The following is a 20992-nucleotide window of genomic DNA, read 5'->3' on the forward strand; positions in this document are numbered from 1 at the left end:
CAGTGTGTCAAACTATGCTACTTTAAGAACCTGTCTACAGAACCTGCTATAATGAAATACGTATGTTTTATCTAGTGTAGCTTCCCCCTGGAAGACAGTTCAGGGGAGCCCATCTGCATAATTTGTGACTATATTTATTATTATTTATTATTTCCTTCTTTCTGCTAACTTTGGGTTTAGTTTGCTCTTCTTTTTTAAACACTTAAGGTATAGAGTTAGGATTTTTTTTTTTTTTTTTGAGACAGAGTCTTGTTCTGCTGACCCAGCTGGAATGCAGTGGCACCATCCTGGCTCACTGCAACCTCCGTCTCTCAAGTTCAAGTGATTCTCCTGCCTCAGCCTCCCAAGCAGCTGGGTTATAGACGTGTGCCACCACATCTGGCTAATTTTTGGATTTTTAGTAGAGACAGAGTTTCACCATGTTGGCCAGGCTGGTCTCAAACTCCTGACCTCAGGGGATATGCCTGCCTTGGCCTCCCAAAGTGCTGGGATTACAGGTGTGAGCCACCGAGCCCCGCCTAAAATTAGGATTTTTATTTGAGATAGTTCTTTTTTAACGAAGACATTTCTATAAACTTTCCTGTTTCTACTGCTTTTGCTGCATGGCCTAAGTTTTGATATATTGTGTTTTCATTTGTTCCAAGATTTTCTAATTTCTCTTTTTTTTCTGTTGTTGGTGTTGACCCTTTGGTTGTTTGAGAGAATGTTGTTTAATTTTCACATATTTGTTAATTTCCCAGTTTTCCTTCTGCTGTTGATTTCTAGTTTCATTCTATTATGATTAGAAAAATATACACTTGTGACTTTAATCCTCTTAAGTTTGTTAAGACTTGTTTTGTGACCTCACATGTGATCTGTCCTGGAGAATATTCCATGTATTTGAGAGGAACGTGTATTCTGCTGCTGTTGGGTAGAATGCTCTGCCGGTCTGCTAGGAACAGGGTCTACAGTGTTGTGCAAGGCCTCTGTTTCCTTACTGATGTCCTTTCTGGATGTTCTACCCATTGTCGAAAGTGTGGTATTGAAATCTCTTACCATTATTATGCTACTATCTATTTCTCTCTTCAGTTCCATCAATGTTCACTTCATATATTTAGATGTTTTGAGGTTGGGTATATGTATATGGTGATGGTTAATTTTACATGTCAGCCTGACTAAGCTACAGAGTGACCAAATATTTGGTCATTCATGATTCCTGGGTATATATGTGAGGATATTTCTGGATGAGATTAGCATCTGAATTAAGAGACTAAGTAAGGCAGATTTCCCTCCCCAATGTGGGTGGGCCTCATCCAATCCACTGAGGGCCTAAAGTGAATAAAAGGCTAAATAGGAAAAATATTCTTTCTTCCTGTCTTCCAGCTGGGACACTGGTTTTCTCCTGCTTTCAGACTTGGATTCAGACTCAGAGTAGATCCTATATCACTGGCTCTCATCTGGGTCTGGATTTCTTGACCTCTATAATCATATGATTCAATACCTTATAATAAATCAATTTCTCTCTCTGTATATATACAGATATACAGACATATAGCCCTATATGGTTGTATATGTGTATATGTGTATATGTATGTATGTGTATATATATACGTGTGTGTATGTATGTACACATACATCCTATTGGTTTTGTTTCTCTGGAAAACCCTGACTAATGCATACATTTGTAATTATTTATCTTTCTGGTAAATTGACACTCTTATCATTATATAATATCCTTCTTTGTCTCTTCCGACAGTTTTTTGTTTAAAGCCTATTTTGTCTGAAATAAGTATGGCCAGCTCTGTTCTCTCTTGGTTACCAACCAAGCATGGAATATGTTTTCCCATCCTTTCACTTTCAGCCTATGTATGTCCTTAAACTGAAAATGAGTCTCTTGCAGATGGCGTATAGCTTTAAATCTATACTGGCCAGGCATGGTGGCTCACGCCTGTAATCCAAGCACTTTGGAGGCCAAGGCGGGTGGATCATCTAAGGTCAGGAGTTCAAGACCAGCCTGACCAACATGGTGAAACCCCGTCTTTAATTTAAAAAAAAAAAAAAAAAAAAAAAAAAGATCTTACTTGTTTTAATTCGCTCAAGCACTCCATATTTTTTGATTGGGGAGTTTGATACACTTAAAGTAATTATGGATAGGGAAGGACTCATTACTGCTTTCAACTGTTTTCTGTCTGTCCTGTAGCTCATTTAGCCTCTTTTCTCCTCTATCTTCCTTCGTGTTAAGTAGATATTTCATGTTGACACAGTTTGATCCCTTCCTCACTTTCTTTTGTATATCTTCTTTTTTAAGTTTATTTTGAGTTTTTGTGGTACAGGTGGTTTTTGGTTATATGAGTAAGTTCTCTGAGACTCTGGTATACTTGCCATCCAAGCGGTGTACGCGGTACCCAATATGTAGTCTTTCATCCCTCACCACCCCGACCCTTCCCTCACAAGCCCCCAAAGTCCATTCGATCATTCTTTTGCCTCTACATCCTTGTATCTTAGCTCCCATGTGTAAGTGAGAACATACAATATCTGGTTTTCCATTCCTGAATTATTTAACGTAGATTAATGGCCTTTAGCTCCAACCAAGTTGTGCAAAGGCCAATATTTCATTTTGTTTTATGAATGAGTAGTATTCTATGGTATATGTATGACATTGTCTTTATCCACTTGTTGGCTGATGGGCATTTAGGTTGTTTTCATAGTTTTGCAGTTGCAAATTGTGCTGCTATAAATATGTGGGTACACGTGTTTTGTTCATATAATGGCTTCTTTTTCTTTGGGTAGATACCTGGCAGTGGGATTGCTAGATTGAAAGGCAGTTCTACTTTTAATTCTTTAAGGAATCTCCACACTGTTTCTATAGTGGTTGCATTAGTTTACATTCCTACCAGCAGTGTAAAAGTGTTCCCTTTTCACCAAATCCATGCCAACATCTATTACTTTTTGACTTTTTAATTATGGCCGTTCTCGCTAAGGTGGTATCTCATTGTGGTTTTAATTTGCATGTCTTTGATAATTAGTAATGGTGAGCATTTTTTTCATATGTTTGTTAGTTGTTTGTATATGTTCTTTTGAGAATTGTCTATTCATGTTCTTTGCCTACTTTTTAATGGGATTATTTATTTTTTGCTTGCTGATTATTTTAGGTTCCTTGTACATTCTGGATATTAGTCCTTTGTCATATGTGGGTTGTGAAAATTCTCTCCCACTCATAAAGCAAAATGAAATAATGGCCTTTGCACAACCTGGATAGAGCTAAAGGTCATGGTGTCTGGATGTCTGCTCTACCACAGGTCCTCTGAAGCAGTAGCATGCTACCCAGCCCTCTTTTGTTTTCAGTGGCTCCAGGCAGCTAGAGAATGCAGGGTTTTATCTGTACTCTGAGACAGAAACAGAAACCAGTCCCTTGGGCGGCTCCCCCCAAAAGTTAGTACTTTTAGATGTATAGTTCAATTTTCTCTTTCCCTCTCTAGGGAGAAGCTAAAAGCTGGGAAATTTCTTCTCACTCATGTGGTGCTGTGTGAGATAGTGAAACATATTTTTATACTAGCTTTGATGTGGTTAGTTTCATGTTCACCTGGGAGCAGGATCCTCTTAACTGGTTTCTAGATTTCTCATAAAGAGAATTAATCCATATGTTGTTGAATCAGTGTCTTCAAAGGAGGAAGGAGGGCCTAGAACTTCCTATTTTGCCATCTTGCTACTCCACCTCACCCCCTTTTTTTTAAAATCTGAGAATGCTTTGGTATTCTAATTCTCATGAGAACAAAAGAGCTTTTCTTTACTCAGACAACCTCACTTTTATTTCCTTTCTCATAATTTCAGTGAACCATGTGCAGCCACGCAATTCAGCTGGCTCTCAGGAGAGCCTTTAGAGGCAGAGCACCCCAGGTAAGTGGTTCTCAGCTTGGAGATGAGGGTTTTCTACTGCCCCAGAGGCTTTTGTCAGTATGTGAAGGTGCTGTAACCACAACAGGGGGAGCAGTGTACAAGAGGCATTTGTTAGGAGGAAAGAGCTGTAATGTAAGTGACAGCCCACACAATAAAGAACCATCCTGCCGCAAATGCCAAGAGCACCACTGGAGAATAATGAAATCTCAGTATTTATAATTTCTGAGAAATTAGCACATACAAGTATGTGTGCCCATAAAACCCAGAGGTCACTGACTATACAACTTGTGCTGCCTAAGAGACTGCACACCGACCTGAAACTGACATTCAGATTCAGCCTGAGGGACGGTGTTTGCCCAGAAGAGGTGGCTTTTCCTAATTCACAGAGGTGTCATTATAAGGAGCACGAGTCCTACCTTAGGTCCTGTAAAAACTCTTGTTTACTAGGAGTTAACCCTCTACTATTTACTAAGCTAAAGCATAAAGAATTAAAGTACAGAACAGTTAAATGAAATGTCTATGCTTACTTCAAAAGCCCTGGGGAAGAAGACATTGTATTCAAGTTTACTCATCGTTTCTGCCTAATTAAGAATACTTATAAATTATTATTGAGTTCTCAAATAAGAGTATTTTATAACCAATCATTATTTCTAGAATATTTTTAAAACTAAATTTTTCAGCCGGGCGCGGTGGCTCAAGCCTGTAATCCCAGCACTTTGGGAGGCCGAGGCGGGTGGATCACGAGGTCAAAAGATCGAGACCATCCTGATCAACATGGTGAAACCCGTCTCTACTAAAAATACAAAAAATTAGCTGGGCATGGTGGCGCATGCCTGTAATCCCAGCTACTCAGGAGGCTGAGAAAGGAGAATTGCCTGAACCCGGGAGGTGGAGGTTGCGGTGAGCCGAGATCGTGCCATTGCACTCCAGCCTGGGTAACAAGAGCGAAACTCCGTCTCAAAAAAAAAAAAAAAAAAACACTAAATTTTTCAGCCGGGCACAGTGGCTCACACCTGTAATCCTAGCACTTTGGGAGGCCAAGGCGGGCAGAACACACAGTCACGAGTTCGAGGGCAGCCTGACCAACATGGTGAAACCTCATCTCTACTAAAAATACAAAAGTTAGCCAGGCATGGTGGTGCATGCCTGTAATCCCAGCTACTCAGGAGGCTAAGGCAGGAGAATTGCTTGAACCCAGGAGGCGGAGGTTGCAGTGAGCTGAGTTCACAACACTGCACTCCAGCCTGGACAACAGAGTGAGACTCTGTCTCAAAAAAACAAAAAAAAACAAAAAACAAAGAACAACAACTAAATTTTTAAGTAATGTACTGGTAAATAAATTATCAGTAACACCCAGCAAACAATCTTATAAATAATGCATATTCTGATTTTAATTTCTAATCTAATCATTTGAGTGTTTTTTTTAAATTAGGCACTTTTTTTAAAGTCAAAAGTTAATTGAATTCTCTTGAACTAAAATCTGTGGCTCCCTTGAGTAATTCTGTCATAACTTCCAGGTAAGAAGCTTTTAAATACTCATTGTTACTATATTTGATTAAAGATGTTAACAGAATCACAAAATCTTATTGCTCAAAATGACTATATAAATTGCTGGAAATAGATGAAAAGCTTTACTTACCCTTTCTATTTTATATGGTGCAACAACATTGTGTTCTTTAATGAAATATACCTGAGCAAGAAAAATCAATACTTGTAAAATAATAACCAAAATGTTTCATTGTAAAGAGTAACTACAAATTAGGATATTATAAAGCAAATGTTTTAAATCATTGTTATATAATATCTATTTCCAAAAGTATTTGCTTTAGTATTAATATTAATACTAAATTAATACTAATTTAGAATATATAATACTAATTTATAAATACTAAATTAGTATTAATTTAGTATTAATTATATATAATTAAATATACTTTACAGCCATACTAGAGGCTTTAAATATAATACATATTATATTTAAATAATACATATTAGCATTAATACTAATTTAATATTAGTATTATACCAAATAATAGTATAATATTATACTATTATTATACTCTTCAAATAACAAAGATCAAATTAAAAAGAGAATTATCCAAGCAACAAGACAGCAACAATTACAAGATAAATAAATATATAAGATGTTTTATGAATGTCATCACTTGTACCAAGTAACCAAGTAGACATGGAGGGAGGCTAATCCAAGTGCTGATTTTTAAGAAACAGGTGAAACAAAGTTACTGTGGTACGACTTTAGAGGTAATCTGGGCACGTGGTATTTTCACAGATACTGGGTCACCTGTCCTCACGTAGTATATTAATAACTATGTGGAATAAGCGACACCATCCACCAGAGCCATCAATCTCCTTGTATCTGTACCTTCATCACTGCTTTTCCTCCTGCAACAATGAAAGTTGCCCAAGCTCTCAAAGTCCAGCCCCTCTACTAGGGCACAGAATGTGGGCACCTCCCAAAACCTCAGATATTCAAAAACTTTGCTCCTAGGATTATACACTGCACTCTCTTCCTTTTACACACACCACCCCCGCCCCCCCGCCACACACTTCCCCTTAATCTCATATCCTCCTTTTGCCATTTCTGTTCCTTTTTGTGGCAAAATTCTCTGCAAGAGCTGTCTGTACGTTTCCTTGGGCCCATGACAGGTTTTCATTCCTACCATACAATTTAAACCACTTTCAGACGGTCACATGAAATGTACAAGATCTCCACGTCACCATAAAATCAATTCTCAAGTCTTTCTTGACTCTCCTTCTCAGAGCATGTGACAGAACTGATGGCTCTTCCTGAAGCAGTTTTCCACATGGCTTCCTGGACACCTGTTCCTGCTTCTCTTCAACCTCACTAGCTACTTCTTCCAACCACTTTTGGGTCCTGCTTTCTTCCCAACCCCTTAAGTTAGACAGCTGCAGAGCCTTAGTCCTCACACCTCTCTGTCCACCCTCAGTCCCCAGGAAATCTTATCCAGCCACAGGGCTTTAAAAAGTCTCTAGAAACTTTCGACTCCCCAGTATGTCTTGCTAGCCTCTGCTTCCTCTCTGAAACCCAGATGGATGCATCCAAATGCCTGCTAGACATGCCCTTAGAGGTCTCGTGGCCATCTCAAATCTCACATTCTACACGAAGCCTGCTCCTTCCCAACTCTCTTCCCCTCCCCATCTGCCTCTTTGGGATACTCTGCTCTGTCGCATGAGAGGATTTAAGTCAGGTTCTGAAGTCAGAAAGTCTGTGCATCTTTGTTCCCGCAGTTTTTCGTACCCCTTACTTGATCCCAGAACAATTCTCGGAATACTTCAGCACCCCAAGGAACAAGAGCTCTGCAGAGAGTCAAGGCAACGTCTGCCAACCCCTTTATTTTAAAGACGAAGAAGGTAAAGTCCGGAGCCAAAAGAAAGTAGAAAGTACCTAGCTCCTTCTTATTTACAATTTTTTTAATCTACATACTAATTCATAATATAACAGGAGAAAAAGCATGTTTTAATTGACCTTTTATTGCCAGTGCTGTTCTGCGTGCCTATCTTGAGTGCTGTGGTGGGTACATAAATGTAAAGAGAACAAATCTGGAATGAACAAAAGATTATGACTGCAAGGGTCATAATGATACAAGACCACCAATCCCAAGTCATTGCCTTGGTTGTCCTGAGTCCCCAAGATAATATAAGTGTGTAACTCTAGCCTCTCACCTTCTAAACAGCTAGGAAGCTACAGGGAGAGCTGCGTTCCTTCATTTCAAACCTTGTAAATGGTAAATCATCAGAACTCCAAGGACAAAGCCACAAGCCCACAGATACCACACACTTAATAAATATTAAGAAGCCCATTAGGGATCACATCCTTTAAAAAGCATATTTCCCAATGACTGAGTTCTAAAAGCATTTGAATTCTAGTCCACGGTCTTCACCTGATAGTTCTACAAATAAATAATTTCATTCATGCATATATATGTATGAATGTTCATTCAAATAAGGAAAAAATATTTATTATGTGCTTACCTGACTGAAAATGAGTGAAATCCCCCCAGATTTTGCCCTAAAATGCAGAAAAAAGTCATTAAATATACACAGCTTTTTGGGTTGAAGTAAAATTAAGCAGTGGAGAAAATGACCTACTTTGTGAAGTGTCTACTGGCTCCATTTTCCCCATGCTTTCCTATTGTTATACAGTCTCTCAAAGGAATCTGGATAAAATTGAGAGAAATATTATAAAAATCAAGAAAGGTAAGACATACACAAAAAATAAGGATGTCTCTGTGCATATTTAAAATGTATTTACCTTGATGATGGGCTGAGATATTGCATCTGGTTCAAAAATCACTGATTTTGAACATATTTTTAAGGAGCCTCTGATTTTCCTAGGGATCCAAGTACAACAGATTATTTGATGAGCGTAACGAAAATCACAAGAGAACAGTACATTTTAACTAGAAAGAAGGTGACTAAAGCATCAAATAAAGATTGGCTGGGCGCGGTGGCTGACGCCTGTAATCCCAGCACTTTGGGAGGCCGAGGTGGGCGGCTCACGAGGTCAAGAAATCGAGACCATCCTGGTCAACATGATGAAACTCCCTCTCTACTAAAAATACAAAAATTAGCTGGGTGTGGTGGCGTGCACCTGTAGTCCCAGCTACTCGGGAGCCCGAGGCAGGAGAATTGCCTGAAACCGGGAGGCAAAGTTTGCAGTGAGCCAAGATCGTACCACTGCACTCCAGCCTGGGCAACAGAAGCGAAACGATGTCTGGTAAAAAAAAAAAAAAAAAAATCAACAATGCAAATAAAGAGAACCTCTCTATTTATAGATTAACTGGTAAAACACAGAATGGTTGTTCATATTGGTATTTATAATTCAAATGTTAGAGAGTTTTTAATTTAACTTCTTTGTATGTCCATATAGTTCATGGAGTCTATTGGCTGGAAAATTAATGTATCCAAGAAACATCACATTGAGAAACAGTCGGCCGGGCGTGGTGGCTCATGCCTGTAATGCAAGCACTTTGGAGGCCAAGGGGGGCAGATCACCTGAGGTCGGGAGTTCAAGACCAGCCTGACCAACATGGTGAAACCCCATCTTATAAAAATAAATAAATAAATAAATAAAAAGAGAAACAGTCTTACAGGCTGAGAATGCCTACACTCACCCCGCCCCAGAGTAATGCTGCCTGTTGTTTTGTGGGCAGCAAATATTTACTTTAGCTTTCTATTCTCAGTGCTCAATATATATGTACTGAATAGATGAGAAGGCCCATGACAGAAGGTCATGATTTAGTTTGCAATTCTTTCTCAAAGGGTTTTTGAAATTTTATATCATATCATTTTTCCAAGTTGTTAACTGTATTTACCTTTTTAATACTCAAAATTACCCAATAGTAACTTTAAAACTTTTATGAAAATTCTAAACATACACAAATCGAATAGAAAACTCCTATGTACCAATGGCCTAGCTCTGCAGTTGTCAATATGTGGTCATTCTTGCCTTGTGTATAACCCCCTGGGACCGTGCTGAACAACACAGAAAATTACTGACACCATATACTTCATCCATAAATATTTTAGCAAAAATCTTTTAAGACAGCCTTTCTTAGTAAATGACCGATCATGAACATACCCTAAAAAATTAGTCATTCCTTAATGTCATCATGTATACAGTGTTCCAATTTTTCTATGTCATAAATGTGTGTTCATAGTCACCTGGCTCAAAATCCTAGCAAAGTCCATTTTACATTTAGTTAACATGTCTTTTACATTTCTTAACCTAAAATAATTTCCTAACATTATGAATTTTGCTGTACTCCCATGTTCATTACAGCCAAGATTTGGGATCAATCTAAGTGTTCACTGATACTTGAATTAATAAAGAAAATATGATATATATGAATATATAAGATATACAAATATACATACATACACACAATGTAGTATTATTCAGTCTCAAAGAAGAAGGAAGTCCTGTTACTTGTGACCATGTGCATGGACTTGGAGGACATTATACTAAGTAAAATAAGCCAGCAGCACGGAGGACAAATCCTACATGATTTCATTTAGAATCTAAAACAGTTGAATTCAAAGAATAGAGTAAAATGGAACTTAAGAAAATTCCTTAAGTGGGAAAGCTCTGAGCTTTGTGCAGGCAAGAATAAGTTTAACTTCACAAACTTAAAGTGGCGTCGGGGGTGGAAGGAATAGGGAGATGCTGGGCAAAGTGCACAAATTGTCCATTATCCAGGATATGTTCTGCAGATTTAATGTAGAGCTATTGACCACAGTCCACACTGTACTGTACACTTGAAAGTGGCTCAGAGAATAGAACTTCTATGTTCTTACTCCCACACACACAAAAGAAAGTAACTGTGAGGTGATGGATATGATAATTAGCTTGATTATGGTCATCATTTCACAATGTGTATGTGTATCAAAACATCACATTGTATACCCCAAATATATACGACTTTTATTTGTCAAATCTATCTCAATAAAGCAGAAAAAGGAGGAAAGTACATGAAAAAGGCTTTACTGCTTTAATATTATATGTATATCTCTTTTCTTTTACACTGGAAAATCTGAGTCTTGGCCATACTTATTCAATTGTTTTTATCCAATTATATAAATAGATGTATATATGTGTAGAAAATAGTTTCAAAATAATAATACTAATGTTATGCTATTAACAATATTGCTACTGGAAAGTTTACAATTACTTTGCATTCTTTTTCAACTTCTTTGCAATTATTTTTCACCTTACTAGATATACACAGTCAAATTATTATATTGTAAAGTTGACTAAAAGAATTTTCTGTGGCTAATTTTCCAAGTTTATAATTAAATTCATTTGTTTCTTGTCTTTTCTTTTTTTTACCATTAATTATAATAAACAGAAACAGAGGTTCACTATGTTGACCAGGATTGTCTCAAACACCTGGCCTCAAGAGATCATACTTCCTTGGCTTAACAAAGTGCTGGGATTACAAATGTGAACCACCTCACCTGGACTGTTCCACTTTGATTTTTAGGGTTTACTGTTTCTTTTTTATTTTTATTTTTGAGACAGCGTCTTGCTCTATCACCCAGGCTGGAGTGCAGTGGTACAATCTTGGCTTATTGCAACTTTCGCCTCCTGAATTCAAGCAATTCTCCTGCCTCAGTCTCCCAAGTAGCTGGGATTATAAGCGTGTGCCACCATGCCTGGCTAATTTTTGTATTTTTGGTAGAGATGAGGCACCATTTTGGCCAGACTGATATCAAACTCCTGGCCTCAAGTGATCCACCAGCCTTGGCCTCCCAAAGTGCTGGGATTACAGGAATGAGCCACCACACCCGGCCTTAGTGCTTCTTTTTAAATTTAATTCTATATTAAAAATCTACAAAAGATGGCATCTCAGCCTTTTGTCTAAGATATAGTGTAGTAAAAATCCGTAAAATATTTATATTGTTCCAAAAGGAAAGTTATAAAATAAAGTACATTTGGAGAAGTCTGTATTCCATCTCTATATTGTTCTCTGGATCCTTCCCTCTTCTGTGTAGATAACCATCTCGACTCGCTTTTAGTTTATGCCTCCAATTTTTAAAAACATGATAAATCTGCCCCCTTCTTATAAAAGTAGCTTATGACACACAGTATTCTTCCCCCTGCTTTTTACACTTAACACATGTAGACATCACTTCGCAGCATTCGAAGAACGGCATTCCTTGCAGCAGCTACACAGTACTTTGTCATGCGGCCATTCCTTATCAGTCAGTTCAGTCAGTCTCCTGTAGGATCGTTCCCGGTCTTTTGCTAGCACAAGCAGTGCTATGATAAATAACTTCGTGCATATGTCCATTTATGTATTTGCCAGTGTCTCTTTGAAATAGTATCCTAGAAGTAGCGTTGCTAGATCAATAGGTAATCTTACCAGATATTACCAAATATACCTACATGGGCTGCTGTACCATTTTGCCCTAATAGTTACAAACGGGTTTCAGTTTGCTACCCTGTATTTGTATTTTAATAATAAACAAGTACATTTAATTTTGAGCAAGGCATTATCGTAATACAGGATAGAAGAATGTTGGGAGAAAAGATACAGAATTAGAATATGAGCAAAATTCCAGATATAAGAAAGTAAGGGACTGTGTTCAGGGATTAATAATCGTCTAATTTGATTGAATGCCAAGGAAATAGATATGTCATAAGCTACTAAACAAAAAAAAAGAAGAGATTTTTATTTTTTGAGACGGAGTTTTGCTCTTGTTGCCCAGGCTGGAGTGCAATGGCGCGATGTCAGCTCACCTCAACCTCCGCCTCCCAGATTCAAGCGATTCTCCTGCCTCAGCCTCCTGAGTAGCTGGGATTACAGGCATATGCCACCATGTCCGGCTAATTTTATATTTTTAGTAGTAGAGATGGGGTTTCTCCATATTGGTCAGGCTGGTCTTGAACTTCCAACCTCAGGTGATCCACCCGCCTGGGCCTCCCTAAGTGCTAGGATTACAGGCGTGAGCCACCATGCCCGGCCAAAACCTAGTGATTTTTACCTTAGCCTGTATTTAAACAAATATCACATGTTTTTGATCCTTTAAGGGTAAAACCTGAATAACAATTTAAAAGATATGTATTTATCTAACCTTAAAGTATTTTCTAAGTTATGGCTTATAGTTGTTAAGTAACCTCCTCAAAGGAAATCATTACCAGATACATTTTTGCTGGAATAATTTTCATCTTAGTTAATTCTAAGTTGCCATTTTAAGCAAACAAAAAACTTCATTACATACTTTTGTACATAGTGTTCAAAAGGTAAAGTCAAAGAAACAACCTGTTTTTAAAGTAGTGAGTAATAGTTATTAACATATTGAGAAATCAGATATTGCTTCCAGTTCAAATAGCACATTTTGAAAGTGCTGATTTTATAACACTCTTGTGGCTTATAATCATTCTTTATAACATTGTCATCTGAATAATTGAGAGCAGAGGATACTGTCTAACTACAAGAGGGATGCAAGAAAAAAATGGTGGGATGGATTGCAGTCCTATCAAGCTTAAGATATCCACAACCTTAGAAGAATTAGAACAAATGCTTTTGAGCTTTGAAAAACGTTTCAAGTTTTAAATACACTCTTCTCATTACTTCCCTAATAAGAAAGAAGATGAAAAAAACTTCATGAGAGATAAAATAATAAACATAGCAAAAACTCTCTAAAAGACTCTCTTGGGTTATAATCCTCAATGAAAGTCTAAATAAAATTTGCTTTAATTGTTTTAAAGCCTAATATTTAATATTTTCTTTAGTTAACATCTCTATGATAACACATTTAACTTTAAAAATATCAGGTATCAGAAAGGTTTGTTTGCCCATGGAGATTCCAAAGCTTCCTTACCTTTCATGGTGGCTGCCTTTGTGCAGAATGTGATTGGCTCTATGCTGTTCAAAGTAGTACTCCTCCAAGTTAAGCAGCAGCAAGGAAAATCTAGATTTGGGGGTGGGGAGGGGGGACAACTTTCAGTTTATTTTTTAGTAAATATAAGAAAGCAATATATTTAAAACGTCTTATCCCAAAAAGCTTTTCCATTCATGAATTTAACAAACACTTAGGAAGCATGTGTACCATGCCAGGCAGTCCTTTCTACCCAGTGGTAGGAAGTACATAGACGGGCCTTCCCCGTGTCCAAATAACTACTATGCCAAAAATAAAATCACTCACCAGGTGGATGTACTATTCTTTTTTTTTTTTTTTTTTTTAGACGGAGTTTCACTCTTGTTACCCAGGCTGGAGTGCAATGGCGCGATCTCGGCTCACTGCAACCTCTGCCTCCTGGGTTCAGGCAATTCTCCTGCCTCAGCCTCCTGAGTAGCTGGGATTACAGGCACGCGCCACCATGCCCAGGTAATTTTTTGTATTTTTAGTAGAGACGGGGTTTCACCATGTTGACCAGGATGGTCTCGATCTCTTGACCTCGTGATCCACCCACCTCGGCCTCCCAAAGTGCTGGGATTACAGGCTTGAGCCACCGCGCCCTGTGGATGTACTATTCTTTTACAGAAACTCCTTTCATGAAGTTAAACTTATCCTTACCTGAACAAAGCTCAGAGCTATCCCACTTAAGGAATTTGCATCATTTGTTTCCCCTGACTAAACAATGTGAGGCTTCCCTACCTCTTCATGCCACACCCCCTCCAACATCCCTCATGGTTATCAGAGTTACTCCCACAAGACCACACGCGTCTAGGAGACAGATCTTTAGATACCCCCCTGTGACAACCAGCCAATGCTGCCTACACAATGGGTGTTCAATAAGTAAAATGAGTAAACCAAACCGAATGGGATGAAATATAGTTCTTTTTTAAGTTGTAAGTGATTTAAACTTTTAAAAACAAGAGAAATTATTGGCCGGGCGTGGTGGCTCAAGCCTGTAATCACAGCACTTTGGGAGGCCGAGGCGGGTGGATCACGAGGTCGAGAGATCGAGACCATCCTGGTCAACATGGTGAAACCCCGTCTCTACTAAAAAAAAAAAATACAAAAAAATCAGCTGGGCATGGTGGCGCGTGCCTGTAATCCCAGCTACTCGGGAGGCTGAGGCAGGAGAATTGTCTGAACCCAGGAGGCGGAGGATGCGGTGAGCTGAGATCGCACCATTGCACTCCAGCCTGGGTAACAAGAGCGAAACTCCGTCTCAAAAAAAAAAAAAAAAAATTATTAATTTTATTGTATGATGGCTACAGCAACAAATAACATGACAAAGAAGTGAAAACAGGCATTTTGTTGTTTTGTGATAAGGACCAGGAAACATCAATGGTATCTAGAGTTACAGGCAAAAGCTTTCATGAAAAGCGTGAGACTTGAGATGGGCCTTACTTCCAGTCTGTTGGAGGAAGAAATTTACATTAAACATGGCAGGTCACACATATATATTTATTTCACTTCCTCTTGAAACACCACTACAATGTGAATAAAACTATTTTTAAATGGTGAAACCCACAGGCTAAAGCAAATTGGAGAGATATTAAAGCAGAGAAGAGACATGAACAAGTCTGTGAGAAATGGAAAGCAGATTGGGGGGAGTAAGTGGTGCTCAGAAATCAGAATTTCAGATGCTTCCAGAGAAGGCACCACTCAGGAGAAAATCAGCTCAAGTCACTGGACTTACAAGGAGTTCAGAAATTGCAGGATCAGGTACCAAGAGGGCAGGGTTTGTAAAGCATGAGGGGTGATTAAAAGTGAATGAAAGGCCGGGCGCGGTGGCTCACGTCTGTAATCCCAGCACTTTGGGAAGCCGAGGCAGGTGGATCACGAAGTCAAGAGATCAAGACCATCCTGGTCAACATGGTGAAACCCCGTCTCTACTAAAAATACAAAAAATTAGCTGGGCATGGCGGCACGTGCCTGTAATCCCAGCTACTCAGGAGGCTGAGGCAGGAGAATTGCCTGAACCCAGGAGGCGGAGGTTGCGGTGAGCCGAGATCGCGCCATTGCACTCCAGCCTGGGTAACAAGAGTGAAACTCCGTCTCAAAAATAAAAAATAAGCGCCGGGCGCGGTGGCTCAAGCCTGTAATCCCAGCACTTTGGGAGGCCGAGGCGGGTGGATCACAAGGTCAATAGATCGAGACCATCCTGGTCAACATGGTGAAACCCCGTCTCTACCAAAAATACAAAAAATTAGCAGGGCATGGTGGTGCGTGCCTGTAATCCCAGCTACTCAGGAGGCTGAGGCAGGAGAATTGCCTGAACCCAGGAGGCGGAGGTTGCGGTGAGCCGAGATCGCGCCATTGCACTCCAGCCTGGGTAACAAGGGCGAAACTCCGTCTCAAAAAAAATAAAAAATAAAAAATAAAATAAATAAAAAAATAAAATAAAAAATAAAAAAAGAAAGAAAGAAAAAAAAAAGGTGAATGAAGGCAGTGGCCCTCAATTCTTTTCCTGATGGATTACCCCTACTCCACTCTGGCATGTGTTTTTTTGTTTTTTGTTTTTTTAGATAGGGTCTTTCTCTGTTGCCAGGCTGGAGTGCAGTGGCGTGATCTCGGCTCACTGCAACCTCCACCTCCCAGGTTTGAGTGATTCTCCTGCCGCAGCCTCCCGAGTAGCTGGGACTATAGGCACATGCCACCATGCCCGGCTAATTTTTGTATTTTTAGTAGAGACAGAGTTTCACCGTGTTGGCCAGGCTGGTCTCAATCTCTTTACCTCGTGATCTGCCCACCTCGACCTCCCAAAATGCTGGGATTATAAGTGTGAGACACTGCACATGGCCACATGTGGTTTTTCTGTAAAAAAAAAAAAAAAAAAAAAAAAAAATGGAACAAGAGGCTCCACTCTAGGTATCAGGCACAGCGGAGAGGGGGACTAAAGTGTGAAAAGAGGATGACTAAGCAAAACCCGAAATAGATGAACACTAGTAGGAGAACACATATTACTCCAGGCAGGAGTCTGGTACCTTAGTTTTGGGAAAAACTAAATAGCACCAGAGAAAAAGCCAGGTCTCTACAACATTATCTCACAGTGAAACTCAACACAAATGGCCCATTCCCAGTGACACAGAATTACATGCATCATATTTAAATATGAATGAACAGCCAGAGATCACAGTTTCCAGCATGAAAGAACAAAGCCAAAGCAAGCAGGAAGAATGCAACTTGAAGGACTAAACACGCAGAGAACAGAAAAAAAGGTCAAAAGGCTATAATTAATGTCCCTACAAAGAAGTTACATTCATGACACTAGAAAGAGATGCTCATTAAAAAATAATAATAATAATCTGAACCAAAAGAAAAGTAACTCAAAAAATTAAAAATCGGCCAGGCGCAGTGGTTCATGCCTGTAATCCCAGCACTTTGTGAGGCCAAGGCGGGAGGATCACCTGAGGTCAGGAGTTCGAGACCAGCCGGGCTAACATGGCGAAACACCTTTTCTACTAAAAATAGAAAATAATTAGCCGGGCATGGTGGCGCGGCTACTCAGGAGGCTGAGGCAGGACAATCACTTGAACCTGTGAGGCAGAGTTTGCAGTGAGTTGAGTCGTGCTATCGCATTCCAGCTTGGGCAACAAGAGCGAAACTCCATCTCAAAAAAAAAAAAAAAATTTAAATGATAGCAGGAACCAGTTTTGCCATCCTAATCATATGCACAGGAAAGCAAAGGGGTGCTGTGTATTTGCCACCTCTACTCTCAATACTCCAATAATCATTCACTTTTATTGACTTGTCCTCCAAATTTAAATCCGTGAACAGGAATCAATTACAGGATAAACTGCCAGAGTGCAAAATAAAATGCACCCTATCAATACTTAATCTGAATTTCAATATAATCACAAGACCGAATTGGAGCTATGCATCCTTCCTTCTCTTTCCTAATCTTCCAACTTCTCTTACAGAAAGGGAAAAATAGAGCAATCATTCTTCAATAAGACAATGGCATAATTTTATTTCTGTGAAGCACAAGTAGCCCTCAGAGACAACAGCTCTTCCATATAATTATTAAAATATAATCATATCAACTATTTTAGAACTAAAATCATTTCATTAAGTGAATTAATTATAGCCTCTAATTTATCAATATGCACATTTTGCAAGAAATGTAAAACACCTAGTGAAGGGATATAACCAAATCATATTGTTTGAAATTAAAGGATTAAGAAACTTTTCTGAATCTGTTTTGTTTTTACTAAAGTGTTGTTATACCTGCTTTAAAATTTTTCTATGTAACAATTCTTACAATTAAGTTTCATGATTTTTAGAAGAATTATTTTCAAACTACATTTTTCAGAGTAAAAAAGTCTATGCTTTAAAAAATTTTTTAAATAAAATAAAAATAAAATTAAATTGAAATTAAAATCACCGTTTTGTAATTTTATGGTCTCATTCATTGGTATTGTATCTGACTATGAATTATTTCTTTAGAAGACTCTTGGCCCTGCCTCTACATGTTCCCAGTTTAATCCTTCTTTACAGTGGTGTGGTTTCATTCTCTTAAGAGAAGTTGCCTCACTCAGCAACTCAACATTCCTAAGAAGTTGTTTTCCTATTCTCACGTCACCTAAATTTTAAAGCCTACTGTACAACACTTAACCAGAACTTAAAATAGCTGGAGTAAGCTTGCATTCCACTTGACAATTACTCAACACTTAGGTGATGAACAGTATTTACAGTGAATCCAGAAGGTACTGCTAGTCAGTGCTTTCTCTAACAGCCTTCACTGTGAAAAGAAGTGTAAACCGAGCTCACTGGGAGGAAGTACTGTGACACCATGACGCCTTCATGATGTGTGCAGAGACACATGAAAGCACAGGGGTGCTGTGTATTTACCACCTGTACTCTCAATACCCCAAAGCCAGCCTTGGATGAAGCTAGATTACAGTGTCCCTACTAGAGAGTTAGTATAGTGTCTCTACTAGAGAGTCGATTTAATTAAACAGGGCATTTTTAAGAAGCTTCTGAAAATGATTTTTGGAATAAGGAAGAAATTAAGAAAACTGTTAAAAAGCTGGGCGCAGTGGCTCACACCTGTAATCCCAGCACTTTGGGAGGCCGAGGCGGGTGGATCATGAGGTCAAGAGATCGGGACCACCATAGTGAAACCCCGTTTCTACTAAAAAAAAAAAAAATACAAAAAATCAGCTGGGCATGGTGGCACATGCCTGTAATCTCAGCTACTCAGGAGGCCGAGGCAGGAGAATTGCCTGAACCCAGGAGGCAGAGGTTGCGGTGAGCCGATATCGCACCATTGCACTCCAGCCTGGGTAACAAGAGCGAAACTCCGTCTCAAAAAAAAAAAAAGAAAACTGTTATAGACAAGGCAAGATTGCAGTCCTACTACCCACCATTGGAAACATCCCCCCAGTAATACAGTGGACAGTTTATAGTTTGGACATTCTGTCTCCTCCATATCTGATGTTGAAATGTTGGAGGTGGAGGCCTGGTAGGAGGTGATTAGGTCATGGGGGCAGATCCCTCATGAATGACTCAGCACCATCCCCTTGGTGATAAATGAGTTCACAGTTTGTTCACACAAGCTCTGGTTGTTTAAAAGGGTCTGGGACCTTCCCTTTCTCTCTTGCTCCATCTCTTGCCTTGGGATACACCTGCTCCCACTTCACTTTCTGCCATAAGTAAAAGCCCCCTGAGGCTTACCAGAAAGCAAGCAGATGCTGGTCCCTGTCCCTTGCTTTCTATACAGCCGGTGAGCCAATTAAGCTTCTTTCCCTTGTAAATTACCCAGCCTCAGGTATTTATAGCAAAACAAAAACAGACTAACAGGGGCGTGGTGGCTCATGCCTGTAATCCAAGCACTTTGGAGGACAAGGCAGGTGGATCACCTGAGGTCGGGAGTTCAAGACCAGCTTGACCAACATGGAGAAACCCTGTCTTAAAAAATAAATAAATAAAATTTTTAAAAAAACAAAACAAAAAAACAGACTAACACATAAAACTGGCACCAAGGAGTAGTGCATTTTACTATGAATATACATAAAGATGTGGAAGCAGCTTTGGAACACGGTAACAGGCAGAGGTTGGAAGAGTCTGGGGGGCTCAGAAGAGAAGAGGAAGACAAGGGAAAGTCTGGAACTTCTCAGAGACTGGTTAAATGGTTGTGACCAAAATGCAGATAGGAATATGGACAGTGAAGGCCAGGCTGACATGGTCTCAGATGGAGATGAGGAAATTACTGGGAACTGAAGCAAAGGTCGCCCTTGTTACAACCTAGCAAAGAACTTGGCTGCATTTGCGTCCATGTTCCTAGGGATCTGTGGAAGGCCGAACCAAAGATAAAGACTTAGGAAGAGTATGTGGCAGAAGAAATTTCTAAGTAGCAAAGTGTTCCAGAAGTAGTCCGGCTGCTTCTAAAAGCCTACAAGCAGATACAGGAACAAATAAATGACTTAAAGTTGGAACTTACAATCAAAAGGAAAGCAGAACATAAAAGTTTGGGAAATTTACAGCCAGGCCATGTGGCAGAGAAAGAAAAAGCATTTTCACGAGAGGAATTCAAGCTAGCTATGGAGTAATCTCTTGCTAGAGAGAAGAGCATGACTAAAAGGTTGCCAAGGGCTAATATCTGAAACAATGGGGAAAAGACAGCAAAGGCATTTCAGAAGGTTTCAGGATGTCCCTCCCATTACTGAGGGCCTAGGAGAGGCAAGAACGGCTTAGGGGGCTAAGCCCCGGTTCCCACTGCCTCGCACAGACAGCCTAGGGATGCTGCTCCCTGCAGCCCCGCTGCTCCACCTCCAGCCATGGCTCAAAGGGCGGCAAGTACAGCTCAGGCTGCCAGTCTAAAGGGTGTAAGGCATAAGCCTTGGCAGCTCTCCTGCAGTGCTAGGTCTGCAGGTGCACCGAATGCAAGCATAAAGAACCTTGGCAGCTTTCCCCTAGATTTCAGAGGATGTGTGAAAAGGCCTGGGTAAGCAGGCAGAAGTCTGTTGCAAGGATGAAGCCCATTCAGAGCCCCTCTATGAGGGCAGTGTGAAGGGGAGAAGTGGCCTGGAGCCCCCACGCAGAGTCCCCACAAAGCGGAGCTATGGGAAGGGAGCTACTGCCCTCTAGACTCAATGGTAGAGCCATCAGCAACCTGCAATCTCAGCATGGAAAAGCTGCTGGCACTCAACTCCAACCTGTGAGAGAAGCCATGTGGGCTGCATCCTTCAAAGCCACAGAGGCAGAGCTGCGGAAGGCCTCGGGAGCCCACTCCTCACTCTGCGGTGCCCTAGGTGTGGGACAAGGAATCAAGGGAGATTATTTTGGAGCTTTAAGATTTAATGACTGCCCTATTGGGTTTCAGACTCGTATGAGGCCTATTGTCCCTTTCTTTTGGCAGATTTCTCCCTTTTGAATGGGAATGTTTACTCAGTACCTGTACCACCATTGTATCTTCAAAGAAGATAAATTATTTTTATTTTACAGGCTCATAGGTGGAAGGAGATGGGTTTCAGATGACACTTAGGACTTTGGACTTGATGTTGAAATAAGTTAAGACCGGGGGACTATTGGAAAGAGATGCTTATATTTCACAATGTGAGAAGAACAAGATTTCGGAGGCCAGGGGCAGAAGGATACAGTTTGGATGTTTGTCCCCTCCAAATCTCATGTTAAAATGGAATTACCAATGTTGAAAGTAGGGTCCAGTGAG

At 39.8% G+C, this 20992-nt stretch overlaps 1 protein-coding gene across 2 annotated transcripts in view; it reads right to left on the reverse strand.

Moving 5' to 3' along the window:
• The window catches only part of NSMAF (neutral sphingomyelinase activation associated factor), a 73871-nt gene that overhangs the window by 41653 nt on the left and 11226 nt on the right, over positions 1-20992 (reverse strand). For both annotated transcript variants that reach the window (XM_074386671.1, XM_074386672.1), the window contains exons 2-6: positions 13246-13335; positions 8171-8249; positions 8008-8075; positions 7891-7927; positions 5516-5566 (exon numbers count right to left, since the gene is read on the reverse strand). In XM_074386671.1, coding sequence (XP_074242772.1) covers positions 5516-5566; positions 7891-7927; positions 8008-8075; positions 8171-8249; positions 13246-13335 — 325 coding nt within the window. The remainder of the gene's footprint in view (positions 1-5515; positions 5567-7890; positions 7928-8007; positions 8076-8170; positions 8250-13245; positions 13336-20992) is intronic.

This window comes from Saimiri boliviensis, chromosome 15 (assembly GCF_048565385.1).
Source record: "Saimiri boliviensis isolate mSaiBol1 chromosome 15, mSaiBol1.pri, whole genome shotgun sequence".
In the NCBI taxonomy this organism is placed as follows: domain Eukaryota; kingdom Metazoa; phylum Chordata; class Mammalia; order Primates; family Cebidae; genus Saimiri; species Saimiri boliviensis.